This window comes from Pocillopora damicornis, chromosome 9, assembly GCF_964200805.1.
Source record: "Pocillopora damicornis chromosome 9, jaPocDami1.2, whole genome shotgun sequence".
In the NCBI taxonomy this organism is placed as follows: Eukaryota; Metazoa; Cnidaria; class Anthozoa; order Scleractinia; family Pocilloporidae; genus Pocillopora; species Pocillopora damicornis.
In genome coordinates, this window is record NC_142678.1 from 22,471,471 (window position 1) to 22,495,356 (window position 23,886).

Genomic DNA, 23,886 nt, shown 5'->3' on the forward strand with positions numbered 1-23,886 from the left:
CGGTACCTTGTTATCTATCGAAGCAAAAATGTAAGTACAGTGCTATCAGAGGCGAATTAGCCGCTTTCTTGTAGCCAACTAGATTGATAAAATTTATGGATTAATAATACGTGTGGGTAATTTAGTGTTGTCAACTGAGTTGAAAACGTGAATTAGCCACCGTAAAGAGTTGACTGGAAAAATGCAAACTGTGATTAAATTTTATAGTGCACACCCGATGCTTGAAACATTAACGGCAGGTGGAACTGAAGCACCGAAGGCTAAGTGCATGAAATAGAACGAGACGTTTCAAACGAGTTCACGCAACTAACAAAGATTTTCTTACTTGACTTTGTGATCTATCGGACATATCAAGACTTGCATTAAAAGCCTCTTGCGCAGATGATAAAATATGAATTATTCACGCCTCCGTTAGAAAACCAATCATTATTTCTTTTTGCTAAATGGCAAAATTTTATTTTTGTGAGAAATGGGTTAGTGTTTGATTAAATGTCAATAAAGAATAGATGCGACACGTAAATGAAGATAGTGCAGATTACAATTGCATCATATGGCGCCAATAATCCTACAGACAGTTAACAATTCATGACAATATATATGAAATTAAAGTTAGGGAAACAAGCCCAGGCGAGTGATAAGCTTAAGAAAAATGAAAGGTTCGTTTGGTAATAGTTTCTGGAGCCTTGATTACGGGTAAGATTTTCGCCGACAGTCTCTTGTAGTATCGAGTAGTCCTTAGAAGTACTTGCGAGTTGGCGAGCCCCGTGTTATATTTTGCGAGATTAGTGTCATATGTCATTTTTCCGATTAAGGATTTGCATTTCTGGCGATTTAATTCTGGCGATTAGCGCTTTAGAGGTATAGTGTTTCACTTCTCTAAACCTTGCTCAACAAAAAAGTTTTCCTTATTTCCCAATATTTTATTTTCATCATTTTTAGTGTTGCTAAAAATTGTCTTGTCTTTTCTGTGTTCAAAAAGGGTATAAGTTTCTAAAGTAACTGTGGTGGAGGAGGATAACAACAAGATAATTTTGGCTTGTCAACTGAGTTGATAATGTAAATTGGCCACTGTAAAGAATTTCAAAGTTTACATTTTAAGCGTCAGCCCTTCGTCATTCGCTCTGACGAACGCTATGACGCTCAAAAAGTCAGCTTTGAAACTCTATACGGTGGCCAGTTTATAAACTACGTTGATAAAATCAAAATAATCTTATTTTTTGCTAACAGTTCATACCCATTAAAAGATCTCTACAATTCTGCACCAAAAAATCCTAAAAAGCACATAGAAAAATCAAGAGAACTTTTACAAAGGTTCGAATACGCGAGCACTAAAAAACGAATTTTAGTTTTATATCAAATCTGATAGTCAATACATGGGGTCTTTGTTTGAGTCCTGTGTCTCTAATTTGAAAATAAAAATAAGAAGATCCTATAAGCCCTGCTAAAGAGAGATGGGTCGATCATTTATTTCAAACACCCATACTTTCCGAAATAATTCCCCTTTTTAAATTTTTAATACACTCGAAGCGTCTGAGGTAAGTGAAGCAGAGAGCGGAACACGCTTATTGCATGTTTACTACAGCTGAAGTTGTTGCCTCTTCGATCATACTATTAATTAAAATCCTCCAATCGCATTCGCTTGATATCTAAAGATGATTTGGAGGTTACAATGACATGAATATACTAAATTACAAAATAAAACGGCATTCACAACAAGTGATTATTTAATTCAAAGAATTTATTTTAAAAAATCAGCGTTGAAGCCGTAATTTCGTGGAGAAAAATATGTGATTTGCTAAAACGTCAAGAGGAAGTCACTTTCTGCTCGGTCTTTTGCTTTAGAAGGCGTTTTGTTTCAGAATCCGGTAAAAAAAGCATTTTCTTTACTACAATTTTAAAAGTATTGAACACCAAGCGTGGGTTTATTCTATGACGTAGCAGATATGTCAATCACAACACTCAAATATTTTCTGAAAAGGGTCGGATATCTTCAAAATATGATACAGATGTAAGGGAGCGAACGGACTTTACTTGGTTAGCAAACACCACGTTTTAACGGGCGAAAATTTTAAATAGGTAAGCTCCGGCATATCTTTGGGATATTTAATGAGCGTATGGCAGTAGTGCTGACACACTTTGTTTAAGTTGAGATTTACAGTGTCTTTAGTAGCTATTATGACCACCAAAGTTACCAGTTCTATAAATCGGTTTTAATTGTTGTTTCTTCTACAGTAGAGTAGTGAGAGCAAATTCGAAATAGGGTATTTAGAGGCTTTCAGCGCAAGGCTAATATGTGGATGGGACTAAAAGGTCGCCCACTGATATTCTTGACATAAATATTTTAGTTAATATTACCAGAGTGTTCCGCTCGTCTGCTTAAACAAAGATTCACATATGCGAATCATTGTTTAATCAGACAACCACATATGTAAAAAGCAGCATTGAGACGAATCTTAGAGAGGTCAGCGTAGCAAAATGGTTATAAAGCATTTCTAGACTTACTTTTCATTACACTGTGCAAGATAAACTGCCAAAATATTTTCCAGACAGCCATACATTCGACAAAGTATTTACAATTGCTAAAAAAAAAGCGTCACTCAAATGGATATATTCAACTTGTCATCTCTCGCGCAATTAGGAAATCAGACGACAGAATTTTCGTTCAACGTATGAAGAACTTTTTCATGTTTATATTTGCAAAGATATACTCTTCTTAAAATCGGTCTTTGAGTGTGAGCTAGAAGGGAATCTTTTCCTTTAGTGACGTTAGCTGGTGTTTTTTTTTTTAAGTAGCCTATTAAATAGAAGCTACGAAGCATCTACAAGCTGTCAGGCAGCTTTGCTGAACAATTTTATTCGATGTTAAACCACTGTCGCCGCCGTTAATAGCAACTTTTGTCGAACAATACTTTAATATTGCAAAGCATGTGAAAGTAATATCATTGATGACATTGATATTCTTATTTTGTTACACTTCTTCAAACTCACCGCAGAAAACCTTAGATTAGATTTGGTGTTAAACTTTGACAGATATGTATTTCTCTACTTTTTCAAGGAAAAATTACTGATTGTGTTGGTCGGCACGAAAATTGCTCGTTTCCGCGATGGGCTGAGTTCACAGTTTTTTTTGTTTTTTTTGTTTTTTTTGTTTTTTTTTTTTGCGGTCGAGAGCGTGTGTGGGGGGGGGGGAAGGGGGGCTGGGAGGCTGTTAAGAGGCACGAAAATTCCTGCGACTCAGTGGAACATAGCATTCCTTTTAAATTAGGGTCAATTTTCAATTTGCAGTTTATTTTTGTACTGATAAGAGCGTGACTCGCATGTTAATGATTATTACAACAGAACAAAATAACCTTCGCATGTAATATCTCACTATCAATAAGACGACGAAAGATTGAAGAACTTTCAGAGGTGAACGTGAATTTGCAGATTTTGTGACGCATTTGTGGGTTACCAAGTCAAGTCGAAGCTCAATATTACCGGATACTTTTATTATTCATCACTTCTCAGGTATAAGAGTACTTGAAAACAAGTCAAAGAAATGTTATTCATTGACGGTAGGATAGCAAGCTCTTGTAAGATTCATAAATATTACGGCTGAGAGTGTTAATTTAACGCATGGTCGAAACGCTCGAGCTCTTGGGTAAATAATGTTAAAACTACGTCAAAAATCTCACGCTTTTGTTTCGTAACAATCTTATTCTGTTTTTGTCTCATACAGGGAGCCATGACAGCCGTAAATAGCGTGATCCTGTTGCTCTTTACCACCTATTGGTATAACTTTGGTTCTTGCGAAAGCTTAGGAATAGCGGAATGCTGCAAGAGCTGTGTTGCAAAGGTAAGGAACTGTTTCCACACTTATCGCAACATTGTTACGACAAGTGTGGTCATTCCTGAATTGTGAACGTCCATTATGTTCAAAATTCTGCATATTGCATATGCATAGAACACAGAAATATTTCCGAGAGCAAGTTGAATATTTAATCAATCGGCATTCTTGTTAGCAAGCGATCAAAGTGTGTAATCTCAGGGTAAAATTTTCCGCATAGTCCCATACTATTGCTAAACAAATCTGTTTTCGCAATGGCAATGTATTGTTTTTGTCACTGTTTTCTCTACCCAAGAACTAAATGCATAATGTAGGATGAGACTGCGGAAATTTTACCGATCTCAGTTACAATCTTGATGTTTGATGTTTCCATAACGCTGGTCGACTTGGCGGACGTTAAGAGTAATTAACTATAGTTTTTTAGAGCGACAGGAATTAGCGACTTTGATCACGTTCGACTGAAACGTGACACAGGATGTAGAGCAAGAGGAAACGTAAAAAAAAAAAACCATATCTTTAGTGGAAACGTTACATACAACTGTCATCGATTTTAAGTCAGAGCTTTGAGAATTTATGAGCAATACCAAGTGACAAAAAAGTAGGTTCGGACTGATATTCCGTAATTGTGACTCATGAATAGACACATCACAAAACAAACAGAACATTCTGAGAAATAATTGACGTGCCTTTCAAAACTATAAGACAGTTTTATTCCCGGGTTCGTTTGCTACTTCTGGTTCTCGACAAAGGAAAGCTCAGCTTCCTTAAATTATCATTTCCTAGAAACTCTGACTGATCGGGAATTTGAGTTAATTAGAAAAGCATCTTAATCATGCCCAACAGCCGTGACATTAACATGAATTTCATATAGAAATTAGTAACAACAAAAGACGGGAATGAACGTACCTGGCTGCTCTGAATAATTTTGCTAAATTTTTTTTTTTTTCTTGGTTCTGGACACTATTGAAGCAGAAATCGAAAATTGTCTTGAATGATGTTCATTTTTGTTTGAGTAAACAAGTGGGATAGAAGATGAAATGATAAATCATTTTCGCCTGTCCCGGAGATTGGTTATTTGAATTTTGTTGACATTTCCATCAGTAACATTTTGTTTGCAGAGACTACGGTCACGCTCACAAAAATTCATGTGATGATCAATTACGGGCCGGTATCATTCAATATCTGATTGCTTAGTTCCACGGTTGTATGCAAAAAAATTCATTTTTTAACTTTGGGTTTTCAATTTTCCTCGTTACCTTCTTTAGGGTACCAAAATTTGTTGCCAAGTTAAAATACTTATTTCTTCATCTGTGTTTACGTATTTCAAATTGAAACCAATTTCAACTTACGGAGAAATTTCAAGGTACAACACAGTTCATATGGCATTAAACAGACACCATGATAGTGAAAGCGTCAAGGCATGTCTGTTTTGGAAAACAGGTGTTATTGCAAAAATGTTGCCACTTGCAAGAATTTTAGGCCATAATTTGGGCTCTTAAGAAAAACGAAGTTAAATCACGTTTTTAAAATTCTTTCTTTTAAGATTTCAGACAAGCAACTTTGCAGTGCAACGTGTACCCAGTTGATTCCGGTAAATTCTTCCCAGGGTAAGTATGAATGATTATTTTATTTTTCTTCGATATTTTTAATGTCAGATGTCACTGACGGAAACCAAGTAGTACCGCAGTAGACGTCTAAATAAAACTTAACAAGATGTAAATGTTGACCTTTCCTACAAGCAATACAAATAAAAAAAGGGGGAAAATGGAAGCATCATCGACGAATGCCCAGCTCCCGGAAACGTTTGAAATTTATTTTTATTAAGTTGGTAATTTTTTTTGTAAGAAAGATGTCTAACATTTGTCTGAATATTGAACAAAACAGAAATGTAGTCACAAAAGGTTTTGAAAATCTGGCGAAATCCGCTTCACTAACCCTTTAATTCCCAAGATCTGATCGTTAAGTCTCCTCTCTAGCTGCAATACATCTCCCTCTAAATTAGTTATGAGAATTTCGTTTAGATCAAGATAACAACTTCTGCCTGATTGGTTTGCATATTTTCATCACCTGTTTGCTGGATAAGGAATGGATGTTTTAGGGAGAAGTTAAAACTTGATCGCACCCAGGAGTTAAAGGGTTTGCAAATGCCATGCAGAGAAATTGATAGCAATCGAGCTACACCATACATTAAGTCGTAAACGATAATCGTCCTGCATACCTCTAAAACGTTTTTTTTTTTCACCGTACTCTTTTGAAGCAAGCAACATCACAACAGTACCACCAGTTCCAGATGCTCCCATTTTGCTTTCGTCCGGTTATTTCACGTTCACACTGGACTGGAGAAGTAACAGTCACACCAAGTATAATGCCACACCTGTGGTATACGTCCTGGAGGTCACACGTCATACTAACATCACTGACCCATTTATTATTTTACCACACATACAGAAATATCATACGGTAAGTAGTTACGCCTATTGGTCTTTAATAGCATAGATAAAGGTGATCATTTGAACTCGAGTGCGAGCACGTGTAAAGTTTTCATACCTTAAAATTTCTTGCGAAATCATGTTTATTAATCTTAAATTATCTTGCAGACGACGAACACCACTTTTACCATCCCAGAAGAATTTGTTACAAAAATAGCTAACTTCTCGTTCCGTTTAGCGGCAGTTTCATTCTGGGGAACATCAGATTTCTCGACTTCAAGTCCTCTGTACCAAACAAACAGTAGGTCGAAAATCTTAAATCCTAGTCGATACTTCAGATTCATAAAACCCTGAAAGCAAAAGGGAAACGTTGGAGCGCACAAAAATGGATTGTACGCGACAAAAATGAAAGAGAAATATAGATCAATTATCATTGATGGTTGATCAGTTTGGTTTGTTCTTGTTTTCTAAACTTGTTAAAGCTTAGCTCAAGTGATTGCTTCTTTTCACAGTAAGACCGACTAAGTCTGGTAGAATCTGTATCTTGAAAAGTTTGTAGGTAATAACGGAATGCAGCAAAAATAAAAACAAACAAACAAAACAAAACAGAAAATGTTGCCAGTTCAAAGGCTCTCGACTGAACACGTTGATGTAACAAATTAATAAATTACGTAGTGATTTGTTTCTTGATGCACCATAAAACGAATTTTTGTTGCTGTCCATTGTACACCCAGGTTCCTGTCCAAAATTGAAGAGATCTTCCCATGGAAATATCACTCAGTTTTATCCATGCAGGATTTTCAATGTTCGCCTTAACTTTACGGTAGTACCGGTTCCATTTGAAAGACCAAAAGTGTTCACCTCTTTGTACTGGGAGTTCCCACGTGGTAAGTTCAAACAAGTAACTAAAAAATTATATACTGAGGGGCAAGTTTAATATTTCATGTTGCCGTCAGAGAAGGTTATATAGCTCAGAACATAACGTGTTGTATCAGGTTATATTATAATGCATTACGTCTCGACATGATCATAAGAGACAAATAATGTTGGACTTGAGCTATGATTACATTATGTCGTACCACGTACTACGTACCATTACTTTCTGTTTTTTTTAGTGTTTTTTCTTCTTTTTATTATAATTTTTTTGAGGCGTTGCTCGTCCGTTCCATGGATCAGTCAATTTCTCATTTTTACTAGCACTTAAAGTGTAAAGACCTGAGGCTCGTCTGACATCGTCAAGGTGGTATGTATCATAGCTTGACCATTGTCACGCTATGTCACGTTAGGTCGCGCCAAGCCAAACGGTCACACTGTCATGTTATATTACATCACATCTCTTCTCACTTCTTTTCAGCCCTTCACGACGTTCTCGACTTGGAAAATGGAGATTTATTTGTTGAAGTCCAGTTATCATCATTTCTTCGCCAGCATTGTTTTGAACATGGTCTTACGGCAGAGTACCACTCCCCAACGCTTCAGGATCCGGTAATTTTACCCATCGCTGATCTAATGAATAGATTACAGATTGCCGCAGATGCATAGGAAACCCCCCCCCCCGCCAAATGAAGGATAATAATATATATATATTTATATAATAAGCTCAGTTATGCACGCATTCTGATTAGTTCTCACTTATGATCTATTGGAGGACAGACGTATAGATGGCGTCATCATTAAAACTTTTTAAAATTCTTTATTACATAAAACAAGTAGATTCCAAGTTGCCGTGCGTTTGTTCAGTAATAGATCACAGAGGACGTCAAAATGTGATAAGAACATCAGTGACACACTCGGCTGCGCCTCGTGTGCCACTTTTTTGTTCTATTACTGAACAGACGCACGGCAACTTGGAATCGATTTGTTAAATGTTCATTAAACATGACGTAAATATAAAATAAATCAAGATCAAAGAGTATTGTCTATTGCCCCACCTCCTCCTCTCTCCGTCCTTTTGACCATCACTCACCCTCTTAGAAAAGATTTCTCTCTTTCCCTTGCCTTCTGCGGCTATAAAAATGAAACATGACAGCTAAAATTTTCACCACAAAAAAACTGAGCACTCGCTCGACAAAACAACGTTTGAATTATTCCCAGTACGAAAATGTACTACCGTTCTTTGAAGCATATATGGAATAATTAGTTAACTCTCATGAGTTTCATTATGGTGAGGGTCTTAAGGGGGTGATCGCTTTTTCGGCTAACGGTTAAAGTTTTGGCCTTTCAAAGCTTACGCTTAATTTCTTTCCATTGTTATCAAAAGAAACATCTTTTGCGGTTAACTCTTTTTATGCTTAGCTGCCAACGGTTTAACCCATTGAGACCCTCTTTGGTTGGCTACTGTTGTACTCTTTTTGAGAGAATAGACCTTGTAAATCAAGAGCAAGAAGCATTGTTACGATTCAAATTATGCAATGAAGCAATTAATAGGGAATTTTGATCTCTTCACCGGCAGGTTACAAATGATGTTTTCGTGTTACCGAACAAACAGTTTTATTTTGGATGTAGTTATGTTTTTAAGGTCAGTAATTTTGTTGAACACTTGTCTACAGTGAAACAAATGAGTAATACTAAGCCTTGCATGATATACATATTTTCTCCGTGGTTTGCAGATATCGACTTTCCCTCCCGATGGGTATTCAACGTCGGCAACTTTCGACATTCCAGGTATGCCTATCTTCAAGTTTTATTTTCATCGAAAAAACAACTCGAAATGAATCAACAAAGGTCAGAATTTTTTAAATTTACCAATGAATTTTTATTGAAGTCGACTGATGTGGGATATTCTTTAGATCATGTCAGAAAAACTGTCTGAGCTCGTCCTCCTTCATTTTACCCATCTCTTACCTCCGTTTTCCTTTCTCAAGGGAGCGGAGAAAAGCGCAAAGTCTCATATGCAGGTATTTGGTCCCACAGAGACTGGTACAAAAGAACTCAGGGGGGTACGGAGGGGTGTAAGTCGTTGCCAACAAACTATAAAGGGGGAACTATAAAGAACTGACAGCTGATGAACGTTACCTTTGGTCTTATGGGTTGTTTACCGCTATTGGATGTTTATCCTGAAAGAAAAGAGAATTTATTTGTATGCGTTCCCTGCCTCATATCAAACGACTTGCGTCAGTGTTACGAGACATTCGAAACCAAGGAATACCTAAAGCTATTTGGTATTTGAGCGCGCTTCTGTCGGAGCAACTTTCGCCAAACAACTGCACATACTAAGGACTAATCCCTTATGAGTTAAAGCGTGGTGTTAATTTTTCATTGCTGAGTAAGGAGCAAGTCATTATTCATCCCTATGTAGGAGAGGGGTGTCAGAGGATTTTCGTTGTGTCACGATAACATGTACCGGATCCCCAATAAGGTTCCGTAATGTACTTATGATTTCCCCCCCCCCACCCCTTCTACATTCATTGGCAGTTAATTAGCAGTCTATTTTTCTATCTCTCCCCCCCCCCCCTTTAAACTCCGTTGGCGACACCTGATCTCCCTCTTTTCCCACTAAAACCATGTGATCTCCCAAAATCCTCTCCTCCCGCTCCCTCAGACGATAAATTATGACTGGTTAACGAAAACTGATTACTGATTAAACTTTATTTCAAATATTTTGACTCAACATTCACGACTGCATTTCTTTACAGACTGTATTCATGGATTTTGTTTTTGTGAAGGTGAGCATTATCTACTATATCAAATTCCAGATGTTTAAAATGAAACAATAGCATATATACAAATATCCATGACGCCCCACACCCTGTTATAATAATAATAATAATAATAATAATAATAATTATAAAATAATAATTATAACACTTCATTCTCTCTACCTTCACGTACTTACTCGTAACTTCTTCAATTATTTCAAACTTTTCCGGAGGCTCTGTCTGAAAAAGGTAACGAAAACAACCAATCAGAGCGGAGCATAACGCTTCATAGGGTAAAGCGTTTCTAGCCGACCTCATAACCTGAAGAAAATTCGCAGAATACCCTCGAAATTTCACGATCTACCTCGAAAGTGTCATCATCATAATCTTTATTTTTATATCATTATAGCACTCACCGCGAAAAAAAGAAACTATTATTTTCACAAACTCTTTCCACGCTGGACAATGACATTGATTCAAGATTTTTTTGATGAACTAAAATTGCTTAAGTTTATCGAATGCTGTGTATTTTAAAAATTAATCAATGGTTTTGATTTACTAGATACCTCCACCAGAATTAAAGAATCAGATTACATTCGTGTCGACCAACTCGAGGACAAACTATACACAAACAGAACAACTGCTCATATGACTTGGAGCACTGAAATCTGGGAAAAGAAACCTGCTTATTTTAAGTAAGTCGACTTTAGCGTACACTGTATTTAAAAATATCTTTTTTTCTCAGTTATGTTTCCTGAAATACATAAACAAGTGTAACAAGTGTGAACAAGTATGACAGCTCTGTAATTCTCTGTAGTAATATGGACAATGGTGTTCTTTGGACAACCAAACGTTGGCTATTTTAACGAGTTTGTTTCTCAGTGTTGAGGCAAGTAGGTAATCCGCAGAAATACGCCATCGTACATGCACCAATAAAAATTCAGAACAACTCATTTGATGTTCTCTTAGCTGATAAGTTTACAGTACAAGCAAGAGAATGGAGTTCTTTAAAATGAAGCTCGTGCGAAATATATTAGACTTTGAAAAAACATTTACACAATGTTTCGATTTCGCCATTAGATCGTTTCAGTTCTTACTACACAGGAGAAATCAAATACCGTCACTAAACTTGACAAAGGATTCCCCCACAAATTGTAATTTAATACTGTGAATAATTGAGGACTGTTTCTTTCCTCTTTCTTTTTATTTACTACATGACTGCTTTCTTCTTTTAGGATTATTTTGTTAGAATGTCTCACACGCTGCCCTCAAATAAGAGGACAACATAGAGACATTGTCAATGCAAGCTTAAACGGAACGGTAAGATAAGCAACACCCAATTGCAAACAAAACCATTGTTTGATATATTACACATTCACACTTATTTACACTTTGGCGGAGGAGTCACTAAGTTATTTCATATTACGTTCGAAATCCATGAATTTTTTCTTAAATTTTTATTTTTTTTTCAATTTTTTTAAATTCAATTTCCCCTCCCTTTCAACGATTACAAACCGTTTTAATGATTAAAACAAAGAGGGAAAACGTAGAAGGGAAAATATATAGCTAAGCTTATTAGACGCCCTTCAAGCGAAATTCCTTTTTGCCATAAATTAAAACAAAACAATACTTGTATAAGAGAGGAAAAGGGGAATCATACTATAAACAGCAGACAGTAGATAGAACCAGGTCAAAGTAAGCCAGTAATTAATACTGAGAAATACAACACATGAAAAGCACGCTCTATAATAGTTTTCTAGAAGGCTTCTCCCTTATAGATATAGAAATATCAATTCAATAGCCATAATTTTTGGGCAGAATATCTCAATATTATATTCAGACTGAGATTTTGGTGCTGCAAGTGGCGTAATCATGTTGCTCAGATACAAAAGACATTGCAAAATTAGAGTTCTATGAATTTTAAGTGAGATCTATGACAGGTTTTATTTTCATTTTTCTTCAGAATAACACGTACAATTTCTCGTACTTCAACTTGACCAACGGTGTACAATACCATGCTCTTGTAAGTATTACCGTGACACTTTTGCGTTACTATTTTTCTGCCTTGGAATGAAACCCTGGTGAGTGGGGAATCTGATGAGGGTTACTGGATATTTAAGTTGGTTCTAAGTTAACTTCTGTTGATAAAACCCTAATGAGTCAACACCAATCATTGGGGTCCAAATGGGGCCAGCAGTTAGCCTTAAACGATCTAAAAATTTAGCTGTTGAGCGTCAAATTGGAGAAATTTAATCGTGAGTCGTAAAAAAAGTTAACCGTAAACGTTTTCCTGTCGAAAAGAGCGAAAAGAAACTAACCGTCAGCCGTGAATTGGCCCGTAAAAGCCATCATTTCATTGAGAACCTCAATTATATTTGTTTCTTTGTCCACTGTTTAGGTTTCTGCATTTGACAGTAGTGGCTGCCAGTTCGAAACAATAGCAGGGAAATTTTTCCGTGGTAAAGTTAAACGCTAAAATATCTTTGCATGTTTGTTTTCCTCCATACGAAACCGGTCGATATTTAGTGCTTGGGATGAGGGGAGGGGTGAGGGTTGGAGGTTTTTGATTGTGTCGTGACAAAATGTTCCTGATTCCCCTCCCCATAAGGTTCTGTTATATTCTTATGAACCCCCTCCCCCCCCCCCCCCCCCTTATTAGAAGTCAGTTGGCGGTCAATTTCCAAAATTCGCCCCTTCATACTCTGTTGGCAATGACTGATCCCCTTCGGTTCCTCCTGAAAACCATGTGAACACCCACCCCCCCCCAACTTCTTCAAACCACACCACCACCCACGCTCCCCCCCCGACACCACCCAACTATTTCTCCATATTTCTTGCACCGTCTCTCTCCTTCCTTTTTCTCTTCTCTTTCTAAGTAGTCAGCGATATCGACTCGACCAGCCTACAGCCATAAACCTGATTCAGAAATGGCAAAATCTGTATTGGGGGCCTTAAGCGCGGAAAGATTGCCTTTAACCCTTTGACTGCTTTGAGTGACCAAGACAGAATTTCTCCCTAGAATATCAACACAGAATCAATCAGACCACCCAACTATTTCTCCATATTTCTTGCACCGTCTCTCTCCTTCCTTTTTCTCTTCTCTTTCTAAGTAGTCAACAATATCGACTCGACCAGCTTACAGCCATAAACCTGATTCAGAAATGGCAAAATCTGTATTGGGGGCCTTAAGCGCGGAAAGATTGCCTTTAACCCTTTGACTGCTTTGAGTGACCGAGACTGAATTTCTCCCTAGAATATCAACACAGAATCAATCAGACTTTCGAGGAGAATAAAGAAGAAAATTCAATAAGGGGACTACAAGTTGATCTAATAACAAATTCTCCAAATTGAGATCATACGTATTTTATGGCAGACAGTAGGGAGAATTACCAATGAGATCTTGGGAGTTAAAGGGTTAGAAATGAGGTAATGTTCGCTATTGTATGGTTAGCCTGATAGCAGGCTCTCTGGCACTGCGGAGACGAGCTGGCAGATTTCTTGAAGCTTCGATCGCACGACAGCATAAATGAGAGCCTGAGGGTATAAACTACAAGCTAAGCGTGCAAATTCTTCTGAAATAAATATCTCGTCTTAACGTGCAGCTGTTATACCGACAATGGCTCCAACGACGGAGGCGACCACAAAGCCCACGACAAGCGCCACCCCCACGACAAGTGCCACTCCTACGATAGGTGCTACCACCACGATTGAGAGTACAGGAGAAGGTAAGTCTTTACCATTTTGATGAAAGCATTTGAAGCACTGAGTTATGAAAGTGCCATAATAAATGCATCTTATAGATTAAATATGGACTCTTAAAAAGCTATAGATTCAACTGTATTGCTGATCTCTGTTTGTAAACCCAGACCCGTAGTTACTCCTCACTCAGCTAAAAACTTGATCAAGCTTTCATGACGAACAGGATCAACTCTGTTTACAAGCGTCGATATTTAAACTAAAAATATCCATGCCAACGTAAAACTTTTAGCCAATTACACACAAAAAAAGTTTCACTTCATAACTTTTGACAATGCGATGATTGGTTTTTTTTTCTAAATATTTCTCCGTACAGTCTCCACAACTGCAGCACAAAGAACGTCTCCAGGAACAGTAGCTGCCATCACGGTGCCTATCATCCTGTTAGCGGTGGTGGTATTATTACTTGCGATGTTTTGCTTCTACCGTAAAAATAAGAAACCCTTCAAGGAGCATATGGGACTACGACGCCTCGCGAGTCCCTCCGACGACAGAGTCAGTCCACGAAGGAAAGTTGGCGATGTTCCGTCAAGTCCGTATGATAACGGCAGGTGAAATAAAAGATACTTTTCAGCTCTTTTCATCTTAAAAATGAGAGAGCTTAGAATTGTTTTCATGGATGTTTGGATCGCTCTTCTATGGAAGGAGAAATGACTAGAGGCTAATAATGCCATTTAATTGTCAATCCTTCACTCCCATCAATGACCAAGGCAGAATTCTTCAAGCGGAAAAGTGATAAAAATAACGAAAAACATCAATAAGGAAGTAACCAGTTGATCAAATACCAAATTCTCCGCAGTAAATAAAAAGGATTGTTTGGCAGACAGTAAGGAGAATTACTAATAGGATCTTGGGAGTGAAAGGATTTAGTGGTCTTGCGTATATCACAACAGAATGAACGATTCGGATAACGGCTGGTAGATGCATGTATTGAAGAAAAAAATATGACTGATCTTTATTTGTATGCTTAAATACATGTTTAATTAACTTAAAATGAGACTTCTGGATTATTATTTTAGTTTCGACCTTGTTGTCAACTTACCATCTAAGTCCGAAGGAGGACTGGAATTGAACCCAGCCTACGTGGAGCAGCGTATTCAAGAAGCGGTGGAGACAGGTGAGGCGGACGAGTTTGAGTTTGGTTTTCATCGGTTGGAGCTTAAACGTGTCCTTGGTAAAGGAGCCTTTGGAAAAGTTTTCCTAGCGGAAGCGTATGGCATTGGAGGAAGTGAAAACACAAGTGTGGTCGCCGTCAAAGTACTTAACGGTTAGTCAAAGTAGAACGGTTTTACTTATGATCAGTGAAAAATATAATATATTCAACCGAGAAACGATGCAATGTACTTATAATTTGACCAGAGCTGAGATTAAGTCCACGATCACTAAAATACCAGTGCATCATTGCAATTGAGACCAAGTAAAACTCATGAAAACAAAAACAAAAGAAAGTCCTTTACTATTTCATACAAATTTCATAAATAAAACACCAACACTAATTATGTTGTCTTCCTTTTTTTTTACCTGCTTTTTTTTGTCTCCTTCAACAGACAAAGCTAATGAAGATGAAGTGGAGGATTTTAAGATGGAAATCAATTTTATGAAGACGATTGGTCATCATGAAAACGTAGTAACCATGTTAGGATGCTGCACTCTTTACCCTCCTTTGTGTCTCGTGGTTGAATGTGTTCCACATGGGGATCTGCTGCATTATTTGAGAGACCTCAGAAAAACGGTAACCAGAACTTGAATCAGCCATTTTCTTGAAACAAAAAGTACAGCAACGAGAAAAGAATATGTACTTTTTTGAGTCTTTTGTTGATCGACAATCAGCGAGATACAGGAGGTCTTTTGGCCATGTAATAAACCTCAATTGACCATCTCTTCTCGGTCAAGTTGGTTCATATTTATTGGTCTTGATATTCCCCTTTTGACGACTTTGACTCGCTAGGTTTCATGGGCTATACCGCAATATGCAACACACAGAAAATTCTCATTCCTTTATCAACCACGCCTGCTCGGTCAAGACGGATGGATATCGGCCTTGTGTTTTTTTCAGTTTCTTTTCACTTACCCCTGACTTTTAGAAGGCATGTGATTTCTAGTGAGAAAGAATAAAATGCCCCTTGACTAACCTACGACAGCTCACATTATTTACAACTGCAGCTGTTGCCGTCTTATTGTGAGATACTTCTTAACTCTCTTTTGATATGTTTATTCCAATTTTTAGTTTGAGCAACAGTATCGAAAGCTACAAGGAGATAATGGAAAAGGTCTCAAAAACGAAGAGAAACTAAGCACGTCACAAACTTCCCCGAACAGTTCAGAGTCCACCACAGGCAGCTACTCCCATCGTCCCCTGATATCTTCAGCTAGTGACACGGTAAGTCCTGGGCACCACTGTTTACTGTCAACTGCAAAACCCAGCAAGCTTTGATTTAATGTACTCGAACTAGTTCACCTGCTCAGATCCAAACGCCTCAAACATATCTCATGGCACTTACCACAGGAAATAAATTTTGTCTTTGTGCCTAAGCGCATGTGCTAATTGATGAATTAAAACATTTAACACGCCAACTTCCATTCAAAGCAGTGATTGGATTTGTTCGTAGAATGCTGTAAAACAACATCCACCTGAAACCTGTGGTAAAGGATAGCAATGTTTTATGACGATAAAATGTTATTAATTTAAACTTTTCTTAACCTCATATCAACACTTAACTTGAGACTGACAACTTACATATTTCTTCTGGACTGCGACATTTAAGTTTAAACTACGAGTAAAATAAGCATTTTAATAATGTCGTTTCCAGGCCATTTCGGCTTTAGAGTTGGCAGCGTCCCAACTCGAGTTCAATCAAACATCACAGCCACAAGACAACCAACCATGTTCATCCAAGTCAAATATTCATCGTCCGCCTCTTAGACACTGCAAATCAGAGGGTAAACAACTCACAATCGCCAACTGGATTGTAAGAATAAGCCTGTTTTAAACTTCTCAAGTAGTTCTCATGAACTGCGTAGATAAATCATAAAAAATTAACTCCCATTAAATCATTTTATAAATAAACTACTGGTAAATGACTCCTCATCCCCCCCTTCCCCCCCCCCCCCCCCCACTTAATGAAAACATTAACATTCTATGCGTTGTATTTGTCTGGTATAAATCTGAACGCTTTAGTTCTTTTAATAAACTTTAAAGCCCTAATATTGAGGTTCACTAGTATTCTCTTAATACCTCCTCATCTGAAAGGTCACAATGTTTAATTTCAGTTACTGGATGTCTTATAATGTATTGTTATGGACACTCATGCACCATTTTAAACTTAAAATGCTAATCAAATCACCAATAAATTGTTTTGATTGCCATACCTGCCTCCTCATTAACTCCTAAAACCAGCTGCATTAAAACAGGTTTCGTTTTGCTAAATCTAAAACAAGTGTGGGTGAAAGAAATACGTTAATCAAGAAAAATGCAAAAAAAAATCATTCCTTTTTTTTCTTTCTCTTATGGAATATCTGCCTTCAGAAAAAGTCTCTTGACTCAAGCGAGAAGCCCGAGTTCAACAGATCAACAAGCTTGAAGAGCTTAAGAGCTCTGTCTGTTCTGAACACTGTCAGGAGGGCCTCAGAAATCCCTTCGGCACATTACGTAGCTAGAGGCCCCACAGATGCATCAAACAACACAGAAACAACAACAGTGGGTAGGGAAACAACTTTCTTGTTAATCTCAAAGATGTTGACCATTTTCATTCGGTATGATTAATTCCGCCACTTAAAATATTAAGACTTATACTAATTATTGAGAATTAGTACCTTGACCGTGTTTTTCCAAAGAACATCTACAAAGAAGAGTTCATCCGACGAAACACTCACCGACCTACTGAAACTACCGAACTACGCGATGAACTAGCGACAATGTAACTCCTACGACTACAGCGACTATACCATACATAAAGGGCACACCTGAGAACACCTCGTGCATCCTACAACCCTTCAATATTCACGTCACTCACAAACCCATTACTACACTACGTTAGTTACTGACTAACGTCAAAGACAAAGACGAACCGAGGAACAGACAGGGAGCAGTTTATAAGATCAATTGCTCCGACTGTCACGCCTCCTAAATTGATGAGACTGGCGGAAACCTCACAACCAGACTGACTAAACACAAACGAGCGACGAGGAAAGGCGATGTCAACAATCACATTGCTGAACATCACCGACTTTACGAACCACACTATTGACTGGGACTCTGTAAAACGCCTAACCTACAGCACCAACTACTTTCAACGACTGACTCTAGAAAGTTGGTTTACTGACTTAGAACAGACTCCCCTCAACAGGTGTCAACCACTACCGGCACCAAAAAACGACTCATCCACGACATTAACATTATAAACGAATCGAACAGAACGACCCAAAGTTACTCATGGATCTACCAACCTACGCCACTTGAGTCTAACAACCAATAACATCGATCACGGCAAAACTGACCAATCAGTTTATACAAACCGGACTTAGAACATTCGAATGACAAAAACCATTCACTTGACTCTGATGATGACTTCCACTCAGGTTGTCGAAACGTCAGTCACCACTACCGAAAACAGTCCTTCTAAAGACTACATTCACCCGCACGATCAAACAATACTTTTACACTTCATGTATTACTTTCAATACAGTGCATACATTACTTACAATACGATCACTTACGCTATTAATAATATTACAGTACAATAAAAGCTTATGATGCTTCCAATGCTGACACTTTAACCACTTACACTGCAATATGATAACTAATGCCACTTGCAATATAATTCGATTGCTTCTGCTACTTGCAACTTTTACACCTTTGACATCACGCATATTTGCATTATTGTATTACCTCAATCCGTGCTATGTCGAGGGGGAAATCGTAAATCAAGTCAGTGAACAATGTTCAATTTTCATTGCATTTGGAGTTTGGTTTGAAGTTCAGGAATGTTGGAATTCTTATAAAAAAAACCTTGCGCGAATAAAGAGTGTCTCATGAAGAGCAAGAGCAGATCTAGTTTGCGCTTTTGAATGAAGGTCTGCGATATTGGCTATATTTGCCACTGAATTACTCGATCTTAATTGACATTTTTTAGCAATAGACTCTAAAGAAGCTTCTAGAGCTAAAGCTGCTTCTGCCATGAGTCTCGATGGTGCTTTGGACTCTGGTGATCTCCAGTCCTTCGCTTATCAGATTGCCAATGGAATGGTAAGTAGATTTATTTTTAGTCTAAGTAGACACAGCGGTCGACTTCTGCGTATGCGCGAACGTTGTAATAACTCGGAAACATGCTTTCAGGTAGTCTTGACGAATTTTCTTACAGGAGTTTCAAGTTATCACACAAGTCGGTTAGTCATAGTGTTCAGTTTAACCGTGTAACCTTTTTCGGTAAAGCTCAAAACAAATTGTTAAATCAACGGGATACCTGTAGTTTCATAAGCTCCGAGTTCGAAAAGTCTCAAGTTTCCCTTGACCTGCCTACTTTTGTTTCCTTTTCTGAATTTTCATGAGCTCGAGCATTTCAATTGTTTCACACATGATTTTCGTGACAGCCATCGTTTTTTTTTATGCTTTCGTATGAAAATTTGCGCGGCTGGCCAAACTTGAGCCCCTTGCGCGTATTTGACCGCTTTGTAGAGGTAATCACATGATTTCGAGTGCAATTTGGTATAAATCAGCACGAGTAAATTATGGGTAAACATTTACATGAAAAAATGCATCACAGCAAGTCAAGATAAACAAAATTTTGACTGTACGCGCAATTTGTAATTTGCGCTCGTATTAGAACTTTGCACTCGTCTAACATTAAAAGTAGCACCGGCTTTTAGCCAATCGGAATCGCGTAATCTTTTCATGCGTATTTTTAAGTATCTAAGTATTGCCTTCCATTGTAATCATCCCGCTGACCGAAGAACAATTTTGCTATCTTTTGTGATTGAAGGCGTATCTATCTGGAAGAGGAATAGTGCACCGAGATTTGGCAGCGAGAAATATTCTGGTTGGTGACGACAAAGTGCTAAAAATCTCTGACTTTGGTCTGTCAAGGGAAGGCATTTATGTGAAGAGAAGCACTGGTAAAATTCCTCTAAGGTGGCTGTCGATAGAAGCCATGCGCGACCGCATTTACTCCACTGAAAGCGATATGTAAGTAGCACAGGACATCAAATACGACTTTTTAGATTATTTCCAAGACCTTTGGCACCTGGTCTTACATATATTCCAAAATTTTTTCCTTCTCTGTCATCTTATGAATCATGATCTCCTTTTTTTTATGCAGATGGGCATTCGGGATTGTACTGTGGGAAATTTGCACCCTGGGTAAGCTTTACACTAAGATTGAGTTGTATTTGTGTCATAGTTGTGTCTTACTTGCTGGGATTTTGTGGAAGATGCTGTTGTAGAATTTCCTGCGCATTATTGCAGACAGATAATCTCACTGACCCTTGTTCTATCTGTTTTGCATGTACTTTTAGGTGGTTTTCCATACCCAACGATAAACGACAGAGACCTTTTAGAGTTCCTCTTGGAGGGGGAGAGGATGGAGAAACCGACAAATTGCACAGATGAAATGTAAGATTCTTCTTTAGACATACCTGTTCTTCTGCCATCGCAACAAAATTGACCAGTGTTGAAATTTTAATCCATGTCACCGACAATAGTCCTGGGGTCTGGGGATCCAGGCTCCAGGCTCCTCCTCCCCCCATTAGGCATGCAGGTATTTCTACAACTAGTCTGAAACCAAAACTCTTTCATCGACAGGATCACATATTAACACTCATGTTAAAGTATTCAAAATATACTGATCATGAGATATTTCTAAAGCTATTGATGCTCTTAGGTAAAAACAATTCTGTGTTTTCTGAATTTAAGTCTATACCTCCCCTCCCCCCCCCATCAAAATTTTCAGATTCGCCCGACTTACGTTTTGCTATGTGAATGCAATGTATGCATGTGAATTTTCTGGGTTTGAATTTCAAGCGATCACACTATTTTCTCGTATTGTTTTCATTTTTAGCTACCAGATCATGCTCGGCTGTTGGTCACTTGAATGTGGAGACCGGCCTTCTTTTCAGAGCTTGAAAGAGCAGTTATTTGACATGCAAAAAGAAGAAAAACCCTATGTAAATGTAGATCCGTCCCACGATTTTTCTCTGCCTCCGACAGCAGGTCTAGGTAAGAGCCATAGCGTGACAGGTATCCCCAGGGGTCCCATAAGGAGTTTGAACGGAGGCAGCTGTAAACGCTCTCAAACCCAGAACCTCGTGTTTGAGAAAATATCTGTTCATTTTCTTGCCTTTTTATTAGAGAAACAAGCTGCATAAATTGTAACAGATCGAACCTCGGTAGCGCCGTTTAACAAATCGAGTCGTAACTTTGGGAATAAAATTTAACAGCTATCGTTAGTATCATTCATGTGGACCGCACATCGCTAAGTCCACATCCTATATGAGTGACCAAGACAGAATTTCTACTTACAATTAATGTCAGCGTAATACCATACAGATAAGTGATGGGATAAAGAAAAGTATCAAGTAATTTGTTAATTCAATACTAAATTCTCCGAACTAAAATCATAAGAATTGCGTTGCAGACAATAAGGAGACTTTCCGGTGGGATCTTGGGTGTGAAAGGGTTTAGGCATTCAGTTCTCAAAAGCATCAGGAGTGAAAATAGAGACAATTTATAACCTTCCAAGAGGCCATACCCAAAATGTCATCTTCCGTTTGGCAGATTCTTTCGGTTCACGCAAATGAAGAGATTACTCCCCACTCCAGGGAACCATGTACTCTGATAGCTATAAAACCAGGGACGTGGACTTTCGTTCTTGATCAGTCATGATGTAATTTCTATTACAGACACTGTTGGAAACCTAATAGCTTTCAGCGACGGGACTTTTAGTGTAGACGCTGCTGACCAATTGCTGTCTCAGACGGATTTTTCTCCAGATCAGTCGGTAGGTGTTCGATGTTGTTATGCAACAGGTAGCTAGTTCATGACAGAACCAACTACAGAAATAATTGATGGTGGAAAGACCGAAGGACTCTTATGTTAGCGGTCAGTAGCCGTGAAAAGAATTGCGAACAACGGTCTTATATCCGCAAGGCTATTCGAGTCTAATTTGTCAATTAGATTAATAACGAAGTGGATTAGCGTCTTGAATCATTTTCCCTTTTTTCACCGAAACTGAAGCCATTTGATTTTTGAGAAAAAGCAAAGATTGTCATTACTGCACACTTTTGTAGCATGCCCCTCGCCACGTATCGCCTACCAGCGATGAAGAGAATGCTGGCTATGAAAGTTCAAATGGATCAGAAGACTTCACAGTTTTGTTTGGAGACAAAGCTGACAGTGGCCACATTCATCTCCCTGCTCTATCAGGACAGCCATCGGTCGACGCAGAAGACAGAAATCCTGAATTGCTGGTTTAATGTTATCATTTTTTATCATTGTGTCCATTCATTACTATTAGGTTGTCGTTTTTAATCATGCCTGCTGATTGTATAATTCTGTACATTATCTTCGGTAAGTTTTCATATTTATTTCAATGGTTCCCCATGGCTCTGAAATTTGGATCCTGGCCTTTCCATGGGAAACAAATACTTAAGCTTCAAGCTAGATTTTAAACAAGCAAATTTTTTCTTTAAAAAATTTACTTGTCTTATATTGTTAGTTAAGACTGAACTTTGAAGAAACAGGGATTTCCATAACGAAGCTCGAGACACCGGCCATCAGGCCTTAGGGCGTTAATGTAAGATTGAATCGAGTTTTGCATGGAAATTTTTGGTGGACTTGAATTAAACGCTGTAAACAACTGATGACCTAAAATAAACTAGATGTATTTGCATTTATTCTGACTCCATCTGAAGGTATAGTAAAACACAGATGAAGATATGTCGTCGTTGTTGTTGTTTTATTTCTTTGGTTTCTTACAAAGAATTTAATATTTGGTGTTTCCATGTTAGTCGGTCGGCTCGAACCGGCTGTACTGTAAAAATTTTTTTTTAGAAATAACTCAGAACCTTAACCCGACAATGCAGCTTTGAAATGACTTCAGAGCGGGAGGGATAGTAAAAAAAGACCGAAGTTACAAGATGAAATATTTTTATTCTGTATTTTAACAAGTTGAGTTTATTCACATATTCTGTTAGTCCACGTACGTTCATTATTAAAATGCAAATTCAAATAGTTATTACGAAACCCGAGAAACCTCTAGTGTAAAAGCAAACGCGGTAAACGGTTTAATCTTGACCAAGTTTATTATGAATTGTTGCAGATAGCGGTGTTTATAGAAAATACTCCTCCAGCTGTAGAAATTTGATTTTTCGTCAATGTCATAACAGATAGTTCAAGAAAAAGGCCCTTATTTGGTAAAGCGTAAACAGGAACATATTTAAGCTGCTCAGATCTGCTTGTTAGTGTCGTATCCCATCCAGTGGATGTATCATGTGAATTTGAGAAAGGAATTACAAACATATTTACATTAACTTAAGGGATAACCACATGAAGGATTTGAGATCATATTCGGCCAAGAGCTTATGAAAAGGTTATCAAGATCGTAAGCATAAAAAAACCATCCTATTTTATCTATTTTTAAAATTGCCAAATCAGAGCAGTTCATTGTAGAACTGGTGAGAGTAGTACGTAAATTTACTGACTGACTGATGGGTGGTATCGATCTTCTGTGGACCTGTATCTGATTTTGAAAATGAATGTAGCTTTTCAATGTGAAATTTGCTCTTAATGTTCACGCTGACACAAATTTTTAGGACCACGATTACTTTATTTTATTTCTACAAGATTTGTAGACTGCTTGGCTACTACAAAAGAACTTGAAGTCGCGGGCTCAGGCGTTCCTTCCTCTCATGTCTTTCACCTTCATATTCTGGTTTTTCCTTTTTCTTTCACAATATCTGATGCTACGGTATAATCTAACCGACAGAAAAACACTGCAATCCCACACACTCAGCTACTTTATTAAACAGCGAATAATGTTCTTAGCAAGGAGCGACTTCTAAAAGCAATACAATACTTATAGGTAAGAAACTTAATTAACCCCACCGCAGTCTATATCCTAGCTCACTACTGACACAATCTCACTACTTTCTCCGAAGTTCTTTGAAATGAGCAATATTCTGCAGTAGCTCTCTCTCGATAAGGCTTTCTAAACAGTCATCGCTCTGACAACAACAACTACTTACT

The 23,886-nt window shown here is 37.9% G+C and overlaps 1 protein-coding gene across 16 annotated transcripts in view; it reads left to right on the plus strand.

The window, feature by feature from the left end:
* The window catches only part of LOC113670173 (uncharacterized), a 37,259-nt gene extending 14,681 nt beyond the window's left edge, over positions 1 to 22,578 (plus strand). For 4 of the 16 annotated variants that reach the window (XM_089182808.1, XM_089182805.1, XM_089182809.1 and 1 more), the window contains 27 exons: positions 3,719 to 3,835; positions 5,370 to 5,433; positions 6,084 to 6,286; positions 6,424 to 6,556; positions 6,990 to 7,142; positions 7,610 to 7,740; positions 8,708 to 8,773; positions 8,865 to 8,919; positions 9,891 to 9,920; positions 10,456 to 10,588; positions 11,129 to 11,213; positions 11,857 to 11,916; positions 12,292 to 12,352; positions 13,496 to 13,618; positions 13,966 to 14,200; positions 14,669 to 14,916; positions 15,197 to 15,381; positions 15,877 to 16,029; positions 16,460 to 16,618; positions 17,176 to 17,350; positions 18,782 to 18,894; positions 19,628 to 19,830; positions 19,964 to 20,004; positions 20,160 to 20,256; positions 20,702 to 20,859; positions 21,543 to 21,640; positions 21,930 to 22,578. In XM_089182808.1, coding sequence (XP_089038934.1) covers positions 3,725 to 3,835; positions 5,370 to 5,433; positions 6,084 to 6,286; positions 6,424 to 6,556; positions 6,990 to 7,142; positions 7,610 to 7,740; positions 8,708 to 8,773; positions 8,865 to 8,919; positions 9,891 to 9,920; positions 10,456 to 10,588; positions 11,129 to 11,213; positions 11,857 to 11,916; positions 12,292 to 12,352; positions 13,496 to 13,618; positions 13,966 to 14,200; positions 14,669 to 14,916; positions 15,197 to 15,381; positions 15,877 to 16,029; positions 16,460 to 16,618; positions 17,176 to 17,350; positions 18,782 to 18,894; positions 19,628 to 19,830; positions 19,964 to 20,004; positions 20,160 to 20,256; positions 20,702 to 20,859; positions 21,543 to 21,640; positions 21,930 to 22,115 — 3,459 coding nt within the window. In that variant the 5' untranslated portion in view covers positions 3,719 to 3,724 and the 3' untranslated portion in view covers positions 22,116 to 22,578. Of the gene's footprint in view, positions 1 to 616; positions 694 to 1,936; positions 2,077 to 3,183; positions 3,641 to 3,718; positions 3,836 to 5,369; positions 5,434 to 6,083; positions 6,287 to 6,423; positions 6,557 to 6,989; positions 7,143 to 7,609; positions 7,741 to 8,707; positions 8,774 to 8,864; positions 8,920 to 9,890; positions 9,921 to 10,455; positions 10,589 to 11,128; positions 11,214 to 11,856; positions 11,917 to 12,291; positions 12,353 to 13,495; positions 13,619 to 13,965; positions 14,201 to 14,668; positions 14,917 to 15,196; positions 15,382 to 15,876; positions 16,030 to 16,459; positions 16,619 to 17,175; positions 17,351 to 18,781; positions 18,895 to 19,627; positions 19,831 to 19,963; positions 20,005 to 20,159; positions 20,257 to 20,701; positions 20,860 to 21,542; positions 21,641 to 21,929 lie in introns of those variants that run through there. The other 12 variants (XM_089182818.1, XM_089182817.1, XM_089182819.1 and 9 more) reach the window with 10 other exon arrangements.
* The last annotated feature ends 1,308 nt before the right edge of the window (positions 22,579 to 23,886 follow it).